Genomic DNA, 13287 nt, shown 5'->3' with positions numbered 1-13287 from the left:
AATTCTTTGAGGCCAAGGAGTAACCCAATGTTGAGGCTTTTTAGGGCTGCTATTTTAATATATATGAAAATTGCAAAAGATGTACCAAATTAATTTAATCATGTAATCCATATCTTTTAAGCTTTAAATTAGAGGTACTTAATGAAGTGTTGGAAGATGCCTGTCAGTTTATATTTCCAGTTTGATTTTAGTTCTGGAGGTAAATGTTTTTTCTTATATTAAAATAAGTCCATGTTTGTATTGATGTACAGTAAAATTGTATGATTGATTTTCATCTTTGAAAATCTCAGTGTGAAAACAAAAATTGACTGAACTGTGCAAAGTGTTTCTGTTCTTGGTGGTCTTTTATCTTAAGGGTAAAGGCAAGTTCTGGCTTTTTCCCTTACCAGCTGTTGGTTGTAACTACTTTTTTTATTTTGCAAAATAAGGATGATGTTAATATCTACCTCATCAAACTAAGAGTTAAATGTAAAAGTAGATGGCATAATCCCCTGGTATATTTATTTATAATTTTACTTGTAAAACATTTGGTTATTTTAATGGTATATTAAGAGATACAGATTAGAAGTGGGTGGTGGTGACGCTTGCACAGCGTGGACAATGTGATTAATGTCACTGAATCATGCACTTAAGACTGGTTGAAAACAGCAATCTTTTGTCATATGTATTTTAGCACAATTTAAAAAAGTCTCTTGTGAACAAAAATATATATAGCTTAAAAATCTTTTAGGAATGTTTTTAAGAAATTGTTTTGTTTTAAATCTATAATTATTTCCCTTTGTATTATAGTAGGAAGGAGTAAGGTGTTTTGTTTTTTTTTTTTGGTTGCCTATATCTTTTTTTTTTTTTTTTTTTATATCTATAGGGTTGCTATCAGTTGGAATCGACTCAACGGCACTGAGTTTGGTTTTTGGTTTTGTCTATCTCACATTGAATAGTCATGGAATCTTTGCATTGGAAGGACATCAGCGGTCTTCTAATATAATTTTTTACACAGTGCAGCAGTCTTTTCTGTAATTTCCCTGACAAGCTGTTATCCAGCCCTAATCTGAGTGCTTCAGTGATGGGGAACTTACTACCTCAGACGATTTCTCTGTTCTATTTTGTGGGCACCTCTTAGGCATAGAAAGTTCTGTTTTCTGCTCTGCTAACATCTACCCAATTGACATGGTTCTCTTTTTGTAGCTGCATATAACATCCACCCAGGTGAAAACCTTCTAATGTTTAGTATTGCTAAATATTGCCGGTTTCCTTTACTACTCATCATGTGATGTGATTTCCAGACAGCCTTCCTTGATCCAGTCTTCTGGACCACTTTGTATTTTTCATTGTCCTTCTTAAAATGGGGCCTAGAATTGGGCATAAATTATTGTCAACATATGACCATTTCATATACAACAAAACTATTACCTCTGTTGAAGCAGCCTAAGATTCTATTAAGAGTTTTCTCCCATCCCCACCCCCAACAGCCATATCAAATTTGTGTCATATAGTATATTAGTAGAAACAGGCTATGCTGGAAGCCAATTTACCTGTCTTTGCTCTGAATCTAAACTTAGTGGCCTGCTTAGTTGTGATTTCCTTTTCTTTAAAATGGAAAGGTGGATTAGATTATCTCCAAGTTGCATTTTATTGCAGAAATGTTTGGAAACTGCTTTGGGTAGGGAATTGAATATGCAAAGCCTTGACTACAGTAAAGGGCATTTTTTTTTTTTTTTTACTTTTCTGAATTACTGTTTTGATGAGTAAATTTTACATGCATTTATTAAATTATCTTTGCAAAATAAGGGATGTTATGGAAGCTGAGCAGTGTGTGGAGTCCTTGGGTGGTACAAACTGTGGTGTAGACTGAGTGTGCTGCTAACTGAAATGTTGGAGGTTGGAATCTAAGCAGAGGCATCTTGGAAGAAAGGCCTGGTGATCTACTTCTGGAAAACCAGCCACTGAAAGCCCTGTGGAGCACAGTTCTACTCTGACACACGTGGGGTTGCCAGGAGTCAGAGTCTACTCAGTGGCAACTGGTTAACTAGTTAGAAAGTGTATATCATTTTTCTTTTCTTTGAGGGTTTTGGAGAAATTAAACCTTGAAGGGAACAATATTAAAAATTCCAAATTGTTTAATAAAAGGGGTGCCATTATAAATAACAATCAAATTCAAATCAAGTGTACTTTTTAATATTTTAGAGCAAAAAATTATAATGGAATAAAACAAATTCAGATTGCTAATATCTCATCTTCTAATATTTTCATGAAAGAGACCTAACATTTTTCTTTTAATTGCTTTGGACTGATGAGTCAAATGATAAACATTGATAGATTTAATTATTGATATATTTAATTAGTAAACCTTGATAAATTGGGAATCATGAATCTGTTAAGAAGATCCTTAAATTTCTTTCAACATTGTTACAAATTTTAGTATCCTATAATTTTGTGAAATAGAAATTAGGAATAGAATCTTGCAATTTCAAAGTATATAGACATAATTTTAGCGTGTGGTAAACTACAGTTATCTTTCTAAATCAACTTTTTAAATTAATTTTAAGAACAGTGTTTAAGAGTTTATAAACAGCAAACTAAAGGAAAATATACAAAAATTAAAAGTCCATTTTTGACTGTTCTCAAAGAAATTGCATTGTTCTGTTTTTTAGCATGTTGGGTAAGTTTTTTCCACCCCTCCCCCAACCGAGGCAAGGTTTCATAGGACTCCTGTGGTTAGAAGGGTGAGGCAGATTCAGAAATAAAGTCAGCTTCCTTTGTGGCTTACCCTCCCCCCTCCTTTCACATTTTATTGTGCATTCTAGAATGCAGAACAGTAACTATTGGAGCTTTTCACTGCTGGGAAATCTAATCAGCCTTTTCAGGGCATGAATTAAGTATTACTGTTAAGGATTTTAAGTTTCCTTGAATTTTTCTATTAAAGTTGGCACAGGAACATAGATATTAAAAATGGCATAGTTTTGATAGTTTTAAACCACAACTAGCATTTTAAAATAGAAAAAAATACCTCTTTTTTTTAAGACAGCTGATAATTATATTAAAAATATTTACCTTTTTTAACAGCATATTAGTGAAAATATGTGTGTGTATGTATATAGCTCTACTGGAATCTTAAATCAGCTTTAAAAAAAATACAAATGCTTTAAGTATAAAAAAAAATAGTATACAAAATAGCACGGAGTATGGTATTATAGTAGGCATAACCCTTGCATTCATTCAACAGGTATTTGCATTCATTTAACAGATAACTACACTGTGTTAGTACAGTGTAGGTTTCATAATTACTGTAGTAATTGGGACAAACATGGCCCTTGCCCTCATGGAGCTTTTACTTAGTGGTGAGCATTAGGAAATAATTACCAATATCCTTTGGTCACCTTTGCCCTTGATTAAAGAGTACAACACTTGTTTAAGAAAGCTTCTTGAGAATACCCTAAATAATTGGATAGAAAGTGTTAATTTAATTAGCTATAAGATTATAACAATAAGATCTTGAGAAATAATATAAACTGAGAAGAACATATTCTTTTGTGATTATGAGAGTGGGGAGGGAGGGAGAGTGGGAGAGGGTTATTTACTGATTAGATAGTAGATAAGAACTACTTTAGGTGAAGGGAAGGACAATACTCAATATAGGGAAGGTCAGCTCAACTGGACTGCACCAAAAGCAAAGAAGTTTCCTGAATAAACTGAATGCTTCGAAGGTCAGTGCAGCAAGGGCAGGGGTTTGAGGACTATGGCTTCAGGGGACATCTAAGTCAATTGGCAAAATAAATTCTATTAAGAAAACATTCTGCATCCCATTTTGAAGTGTGGTGTCTGGGGTTTTAATGCTAACAAGCAGCCATCTAAGATGCATCAATTGGTCTCAACCCACCTGGATCAAAGGAGAATGAAGAACACCAAGGTCACAAGATAATTATAAGCCCAAGAGACAGAAAGGGCCACATGAACCAGAGACTTACATCATCCTGAGACCAGAAGAACTAGATGGTGCCTGGCCACGACGGATGACTGCCCTGACAGGGAGCACAACAGAGAACCCCAGAGGGAGCAGGAGAACAGTGGGATGCAGACCCCAAATTCTCATAAAAAGACCAGACTTAATGGTCTGACTGAGACTAGAAGAATCCCGGCAGTCATGGTCCCCAAACCTTCTGTTGGCCCAGGATAGGAATCATTCCCGAAGACAACTCATCAGACATGGAAGGGACTGGACAATGAGTTGGAGAGAGATGCTGATGAGGAGTGAGCTACTTGTATCAGGTGGACACTTGAGACTGTGTTGGCATCTCCTGTCTGGAGGGGAGATGGGAGGGTAGAGAGGGTTAGAAATGGGCAAAACCGTCACAAAAGGAGAGACTGGAAGGAGGGAGTGGGCTGACTCATTAGGGGGAGAGTAAATGGGAGTATGTAGTAAGGTGTATATAAGTTTATATGTGAGAGACTGACTTGATTTGTAAACTTTCACTTAAAGCACAATAAAAATTATTTTTAAAAAAGATTATAACAGAACTAAATTGTCACACTGATACTATAAACTATATTTTTTCAAATGCATAATTTCCTTGGCTAACTAGTTTTTAGTTCCTAAATTTTTACAAGGTGGATTTCTTTATAAAACTCACTTTTTCATACCTGTTTTAAACTCATTTTTTGCTCCTAAATCTGAATATGAATTGGCAGAAGTGAGTTGAATTTATTAAAAATAATTTAAAAGGGAGGAATTGTTTTGTAGCGGTTAGAACAGAAAGCTAGGAATTCACATTCACAGTCTAATTCTTGGCACTCTAATTCCATATATGACCTTTCATGCGTTATTTAATCTCATTCTGACTCAGTTTATCCAGTATAACATTTATAAAACGTGGCAAGTCATTTCAATATAAAGGAATTGATTTATATTTCTGCGTGCTCATTGAAATGTGTCGATTTGTATTCCTTTTGCATACAGTAAGCTAATATTTTATAGTTAAATTAAACATTCTCCAGTCTCAAATTAAAAGTGCTTGCAGATAATTAGATTTGTAATGTAAATTTATTTAGTTGATGTATGTTTTGATAAATGTAGATGAGTAAGATTTTACCTTGGTCGCTTTTTTTTTTTTTTTTTTTTTGCATTAGTAGCTACATTTTTTCAGCTTGGTTTCTAGTGTTTTTCACTGAAACACCCAAGTTTGAGAAAATGTGAGAAATAAAGAGCAGGAATCTTGGTCATTCTGGCCCTTGGGAATAGCAACTAGAATACAGTCAAACAATTTATTTTGCTAGTATATCTCATCCATTCCCTGTGAATACCAAGTGTATTAAAAATTATTTTCCTGATATGCTGGGATAGAAGTATATTCTTAGTGAGACTGGGGCAAGAGGGTTGTGGAACAAAAATTAATCTTTGAATTAGCCTTTATTTAACGATTTGTGAGACCCAGAAACTGGAGAGTAATTTGACCTTTGAGCTTCAGGATAATGAAGTTCATGGAGAGGTTTAGAAATCTGAAAACCTTCTGGAATATGTACAACTTCCTATTTAAGGTCATGTGTACATTTTTCTGGGAAGGCAATTTAACTTTTATTAGTTGAGAAATAGTCAAACTGAAAATAGCTTTAAGTCTTTGGGAAACCAGATTTTGGGAGATCGTAGACTTGGAATACACAAATTTGCCAATAAAAACTCTGATTTTTAAGTGTCTTAAAAAAAAAAAAACTGGCTGAGGTTTTGAAGAGACTAAAGACTTACTTATTCCTAAAATGGTCAATATAACCTTAGTGGGTGTGTTTCTACATAATTGTTGATAAGCATCTATTTTCTTAGTTGATCATGAAGTGCCTTTGACTAATCTCCATAGGATGCATATACCTTTGGTATGTATTACAGCCTTCATAAAGTACTGAGCAGTACTAAGAGATATACTAAATGACTAAGGAATTGTGATAAAAAGTCCAAAGCTCAATAAAAGTGGCATTGGAAGATAAAGTGATTACGTCAATAAAATAAATAAGTCAAATACTCATTTCTACATTCATTTTATTTATGTTGGAGGGAAGGCTGTTTTGATTAGAAAGTTAACGTGACACCCTCTGAAGATTATGGACTTTGGAAATAGACCCAAGTTTCAATCTTTACTTTGGTTAAGTTACATATCCTTCCTGGAGTTTGTAAAACAAAGAGAATCATATTTTATATATATAGGATTGTTTTGATTTTCAAACCAATAATTTATATGAAAAGTATGGCATGGAGTTGGCATGTAAATAAGATTTCCCCCCCGCAATGATAATATCATCATACCATTGAGGAGCAAATAAACTTCTGTGTCTTATCTTGTTATTACAGTTTGCCTTTTATATTTTTATGCAACAATAGTGCAATTCCTGTAGAAGTACATACAATATTTGATTCATTTTTTTCCTACAGAAAAGTTATAATTGATTTTCCTCATTTTTCCCTCCAGAGGAAAATTTGCTGTGGTTAGACAATGTATATCAAAATCTACTGGCCAAGAATATGCTGCAAAGTTTCTAAAAAAGAGAAGAAGAGGACAGGATTGTCGAGCAGAGATTTTACATGAGATCGCTGTACTTGAATTGGCAAAGTCCTGTCCCCACGTGATTAACCTCCATGAAGTCTATGAAAATGCAAGTGAAATTATATTGATACTGGAATAGTAAGTATGCATTTTAGCAAATTTAAGTATATTTATGGTACCTATTTTAATCAGTAGGGTCAGCTGCCTTTTGAAACATAAGAATAAGGATGATAAAATTATAAGAACTTGTACAGATTCCTATTGATATAATATTAAAAGGATACAATTTATGTTAAATATTTTCACAAGGCTAAATGTACAGCCTCACACACATAGAAAAATTTTAAAGTACTAATTAAACATCATAAAATAAATGAATGACGTGCAATGTTTGGGGAATGTGGAGAAATGAGTATTTCTGTTTTGCTAATGGAGTGGAAAATTGGCTGAGTTTTTCTGGAAAACAATCTGATGAGCAAATAGAATTGAACTCATTTGTATATTTTGTCCATCTATTTGAAAAACACCTTCAAGGAAATGATCCAAGGAGGATATAAAGGTTTGCCTAGATTAAAGAAACACATGTAGTTAGTATGTGTGTGTGTAAAACACAATATTAGAAAGTATAACCCCACCCAGCGATAAGAAAAAAACATACCCCTTCCTACAAGTCAGTGAAAAATTAAAAACACCCAAAAATTCAGCAACTCATCCGATGTGGGTAGAGGATGGTTAAGTACGTTTCCTAGAACACTGAGACCATATTAAGGCATTTTTTAAAGCACCCTCAAAATAAATTAGAATTACAGAAAAGGCCATGATACTACCAATATGATTTCACTTTTCATACATTTTGTGATTATTTTTGTTAAGGATCTTTATCTGACCTTAAAAAAGTTATCTACTTGCACGACATCTGAATGTTTGAAGTATGTAAACATTAGCTAACATTTTTAAAAAAACATTAATGGAATACTAGATTTGGAGGACAAATATACATAAGAATATTGACCACTTTCATAAGAGCCTCTTTCTGGGGTTCATCTAAACAGCAACAACAAAATACATCAAACAAATCAAACACATTTTACTGATGGACCTTACACTCAAATTGATTCAGGTGCCCTGCCCAGCAGACTGAGTTCTCTAAGGGCAAGGCTGTGATGGATCTCTGTACCTCACGGCTGAAATGTGGCAGGCACTGAGCAAATGTTTGAGTGGATTAGTATATTTAATTTCTTACCAGAGCAACTGAGACTAAAAATTATTGCTAGGTCTTTTGTTTAATTACCACTTTTGTGATTGCATTGTCACAGCACGCATATCCATCAAAGGTAAAAACTTGGTTAGACAGGTGGCATATATGGGGAAAATAGAGGAATCTTTTACTCTAATAACTATTACCAACTTGGTCCCCTCCCCACCCACTGTATATACTCATTTTTCTCCCTCAACTTTAATTTTGCAGAATTTCAGAAAGAATAGTATAATTAACACCCTTATACCCTTCACCTTGATTGACTAATTTTTGACCTTTTTCCACATTTACTGAACCATTTGAAAGTAAGCTGTATTATGAAAACTTCCCTTTGCATGCTAAAGTATTTATTTCTAAGAATAAGGGCATTTTCCTGCATAACTATCACTGATATTAAACCTAAAATGTTAACAATAATTCCATGATATCATCTAATATACAGTCTGTGTTTAAATTTCTTTGATTGTCTCCAAATGTCTTATAGTCCTATTTTTTTCCCCCCTTCCGTTACAAGGTCCAGTTAGGTTTCCCAAGTTGTACTTGCTTTTTAAGCTTTTTCAGTCAGTCTTTGGTTTGTTTTTTCGTGACATAGACTTTTTGGAGGGAAGATCGATGCCGGTTGTCCTGTAAGATGTCCCATATCCTGGTCCGATTGTTCCTCTTGACTAGATTTAGGTTAAACATTTTGGGCGAGAAAACAGTGTGAGTGACAATGTGTATTTCTTATTGTATCAAATCTACTGACAATAATATCACATTGTTCCATTATTAGGAGCCTTGATGGTGCAGTGGTTAAAGCACTTGGCTGTTAACCAAATGGTCAACAGTTTGAACCCACCAGCCACTCAGTGGGAGAGAGATGTGCCTGTCTCTTTCCATACAGATTTACAGCCTTGGAAACCCTATGGGGCAGTTCTACTCTGTCCTATAGGGTTGCCATCAGTCAGAATCTCCTTGATGGCAGTGAGTTTGGTTTGGTTCCATTACTGGGTTTGCTAAGTTTGAACATGGTTAGGTAGTATTTGCCAGCTCTTTCCACTGTAAAGGAACATTTTTCTGTTTGTAATTGATCAGTGATCTGTGTTGTGATATTTTGAATCCATGTGAAAATTCTCCAACAACTTTTTGTCCAGTGATTTCAGTATCTCTTGATGATATTTGCCTGAATTAGTAGTTACAACAAATGTTTAAAAAAAAAAAAATAGTGATTTTTCTAATTCTTTTATTCCTTCTGGAGTCTCTAGGGGTACAAATGTTTAGCACTTGCCTGCCAACCAAAAGGTTGGAGGTTGAAGTCCACCCAGAGGCATCTTGGAAGAAAGGCCTAGCAATCTACTTCCAAAAAATCTGCTGTTGAAAACCCCATGAAGCAGAGTTCTACTCTGACACAAATGGGTCATCATGAGTCAGAGCCAATTTATTGGCACCTGATTATTATTCCTTCTAATAAGCAGGTATTCTCCTATAAAGAAGAGTTCCCCTTCCTTTCTTTACCTTTTTAAAATTTCACTATGGATTCATGGTTTTGTTTTTAAATTAATGGGTTATAATCAGTTTCTGTCATTATTTTTCATGTTCAAATTGTTCTAAATTTAGCCAGTGTGCTCTTTCAAGCTACTTCCTGTGTCCTTTTGAAAAGATTTCAATAGTCTTTAAGGACTTCCTTGCTTTATGGCACAAGGTTTCCAGGTTCACCTTATATTTCCCCTGACATGGACCTGTAATCAGTCATCTCCCTAAAAGTTCTGGCTCCTTTCAGTGGGGATTGTGTTTAGAAACCAGGATCTGGGTGCTGGCCTCTAGGCCTTTGTCTTAGTCATCTAGTGCTGCTGTAACAGAAATACCACAAGTGGATGACTTTAACAAAGAGAAGTTTATTTCCTCACAGTAAAGTAGGCTAAAAGTCCAAATTCAGAGTGTCAGCTCTGGTGGAAGGCTTTCTCCCTCTCTGTCAGCCTTCTTATCAATCTTCGCCCAGACTAGGAGCTTCTCTGCTCAGGAACCCCAGGTCCAAAGGATGCGCTCTGCTCCCAGCACTGCTTTCTTGGTGGTATGAGGTCCCCCACTCTCTGCTCGCTTCTCTTTCCTTTATGTCTTGAAAGATAAAAGTGGTGCAAGTCTCACCCCAGGGATCAGGGAGAGGACCTGAGTCAGGTTGGTGGTACGATCCCACCCTAATCCTCTCAATTGAAAATTACAATAACAAAACGGAGGACAGCCACTCGATACTGGGAATCATGGCCTAACCAAGTTGATACACACATTTTTGGGGGGACATAATTCAATCCATGCAGCTTTTTCTAAGAATAGCACTAAGAAATGATGTTTTTGAAAATCATGATTTCATTCTGATAATCCCAATTCAAATCTGCCACCACAAGGCTCTTTATCACCTTCTTTTGTCCCATATTTGCATCTCTGTTCTCCCACAGTGAAAACCTTAGTTTGCTCTGTCCTACAATATGTACAAAATAGTGTTTGCATAATAATACTAATACTACAACCAACAACAAACTGTTTAATAAAGTTCAGCAACTCTTTGCTGCTCTTTTTGTCCTTAGGACACAGCCCACTAAGGGTGTATAGTCAGATATGTAATTAAGTACATTTGTTTATGTTTTTATTCAATCAGGATATGATTTTTTAAATCCTTTCTATTTAAATTATAAAAGATTTACATGATTCAAAACATAAAAATACATCAAAGGTACACATATACACATTCATACTATTGAATTATTATTAACCTTTTAGATTTAATACTGGTGATGGTTGTGTTAGGAACATGTCCTTATTCTTAGAAATGAATACTTAAGCATGCAAAGGAAAAGCTGATACCTGCAGCTTACTTTCAAATGGTTCAATAAATGTGGAGAAATTTCAAAAACTGGTGAATCAAGGTAAAGTGTATAAGGGTGTATATTATACTATTCTTTCAGCTTCTCTGTAAATTTGAAACTTTGCAAAAGATTCTGTTTTGAGAGGATTCATTTAAATGTGAATAATGTAACCAGAACAGGAAGGAGGGAGGGTGCCACTGCCAACCTGGGTTGTGGAGCTCCCACTCTTCCCTCAGGAGACCTTGAGAAGGTGTGTCAGGAAACATCCGACGTACTGACCCAGGGGATGCCAGAGAAGTCTGTGTCTTAACTATTCATAGAGATTAAAAATGAGTAAACCTAATGAGAATTTCTAATATTATTTTTCTATACCTTAGTTTGGAGTTCACTGTTATAAACTTAACAGTAAACTAAATTTTTCATACTCAGATTAATTGTCTTTACCATAGTACTGTGAGACAGATATTGAAGTTAATTTATTATGAATTTCCAGGTTGTTGAGAATGGGTGGGAGGATGGAAGTGAAGTGTGTGTGATTAAAGCTATCACTGAGTTCCTTACCAGCTTTCCCACAGAGTTTTCTCTGGAATGTCATAAGCCAAAGTGTAAAGCAGCAAATCCTGTGGCCTCTAACTGGCACCCTGTCAGATGGCTAGATTACAAGTTGCATCTGCACTGTGAAGTGTCAGCCCTTATGACCTTCAATTTGGGACACAAATTTGAGACCACCATTGAGTATTTTTTTCTTCTCATGGCTCCTAATACATATGACATGCAGTCACCAAAACTTCTGAATCTCAGTTTCCGCCACCCTAATGAATGACTGCATAATCCATCATTCATTTATTCAACAAACACTTATTGAACACCTACTACATGCCAGAACGTTGCTCTTAAGGCTGAGGGTACCGTAGTGAACCAAGTAAATAAAAATAACAGTGTTTTCTAGAGTGAGTGAATTTTTATTTTATCACAAAGACTTTGTTTTACTTGAGACATTTCGAAATATACTGTATAAATTTGATAAGTAACCATTTAGTTTTTTTGATCTTGTGATTACTAACACATTTTATCTTGTTTATTTAAATTTAACTCTCAAAAAAAAAAATTCAGTGATAGCTCCATTTTTATAGAAGGAGAAACTCAGCTTAAGTAACTAGCCCTAAATGATGTTGCTGGTAAATAGCAGTTAGGATTTAAATTCAGATCATTTGTTTCCAAACCTAGGGATTTTTTTTTTTTTTACTATGACTTTATCAGCATTCTTTAGATTTTTAATTCTTTAAAAAAAAAAAAAAAGAGATTCTGACCCCAGGTATTCTATGTGAAGCTACAACTACAATACAATATATTGGGTCAATTAGGCAGATTCACATTCTGACACTACCCGCCCCCCACCCTATCCTGTTTATTGTGTGACCTTGTGCAAGTTGCTTAACCTCTTTGTACCTGTGTTGCTTGTCTGTAAAAATGGGAATGATAGCTACCTACTTCACATGGTTGTCATGTGGATCAAAGTAGATGATACCCAGAAAATGATATTCTTATATATATATGAAGGCATAGAGCAGAGCTGAGCTTGTAGTGTTATCATATTATTTTTAATGCAGGTTGCAGTGGCTTATAATATTACTGAATTACAAAGCTATTCAATTTTGTTTATTAATTATTCAGTTATTAGTACCTGGAATTTAAAATAGTTTTGTCATTTATTTCCCTCCTTAAAGATTCTTCCTCTTTCCCACACCCCCTAGTCCTTAAGTATATCTAGTGACTAAAGTTCGGATGGCTGCGTGTCTTTTACTTAACATGTATGCCGTATGTAAGAGTTGTCATTTTTAGGTTAATGATTTTTCAAGTTTCTATTATTTAAATTTTATTTCAGTGCTGCAGGTGGGGAAATTTTCAACCTGTGCTTACCTGAGCTGGCTGAAATGGTTTCTGAAAATGATGTTATCAGACTCATTAAGCAAATACTTGAAGGAGTTTGTTATCTACATCAAAATAACATTGTACACCTTGATTTAAAGGTAATGTAACATGTGAGTTTAAGTAACACGACATTGGTATTTCTCCTTCGTTCTTGGTATGCACAAGTGCAAGCTGGCATCGATAGCAACCAACAGTCTGATCGTGGGTGTCGCCTGCACTGCTTACCTATGGGCTACATGGCCTTAGTTTTGTATTGGCATAGGGATGACTGCATATATAAGCAGCTGAAATCAATCACTGGGCTCTTAAAATCATCATTTCTGTATATTCTAAAAAAAAAAAAAATCTAATCATACACATATTCTACTTTATCCCTTTCTTACAGCTACGTCCTGTACCTTTTTATCTTACAAATCTGCCTACTTCTGAAATACTCAATTCTAATCTCCATCTCTGAAGATAACCTCCTATGAGTCCTCATTTCTTTGCTCCCGTTATACTCATTCATCTTCTCTTGAGGCTTTTAGTCTTTTGGCTCTTTCCTTTTTCCGCAGACCATTTAGGCCCCTAAACTAACACTAAAGCCTCTCATGTTATTACCCTTTCTCATTATTCTTCCTCCACAGCCACACAAGGACCTTAAAATATGGATCAATCTAAATGTCTCTTATTTCTTTGGATATTGGACCCTTCTCTTTTTATAGTCCCCATGCATGATCTTGTCTATGAC

General features: G+C 35.0%; 1 protein-coding gene across 1 annotated transcript in view; it reads left to right on the top strand.

Moving 5' to 3' along the window:
- STK17B (serine/threonine kinase 17b) overlaps window positions 1–13287 on the top strand; it is a 39632-nt gene that overhangs the window by 15121 nt on the left and 11224 nt on the right. Inside the window, exons 3-4 of the mRNA XM_049887742.1 lie at window positions 6453–6665; window positions 12511–12655. Of these exons, the coding sequence (XP_049743699.1) occupies window positions 6453–6665; window positions 12511–12655 (358 nt within the window). The remainder of the gene's footprint in view (window positions 1–6452; window positions 6666–12510; window positions 12656–13287) is intronic.

Source organism: Elephas maximus, chromosome 6 (assembly GCF_024166365.1).
Source record: "Elephas maximus indicus isolate mEleMax1 chromosome 6, mEleMax1 primary haplotype, whole genome shotgun sequence".
In the NCBI taxonomy this organism is placed as follows: Eukaryota; Metazoa; Chordata; class Mammalia; order Proboscidea; family Elephantidae; genus Elephas; species Elephas maximus.
Note: the sequence above shows the minus strand (reverse complement) of the source record. Positions and strands in the feature narration are given on the sequence as shown.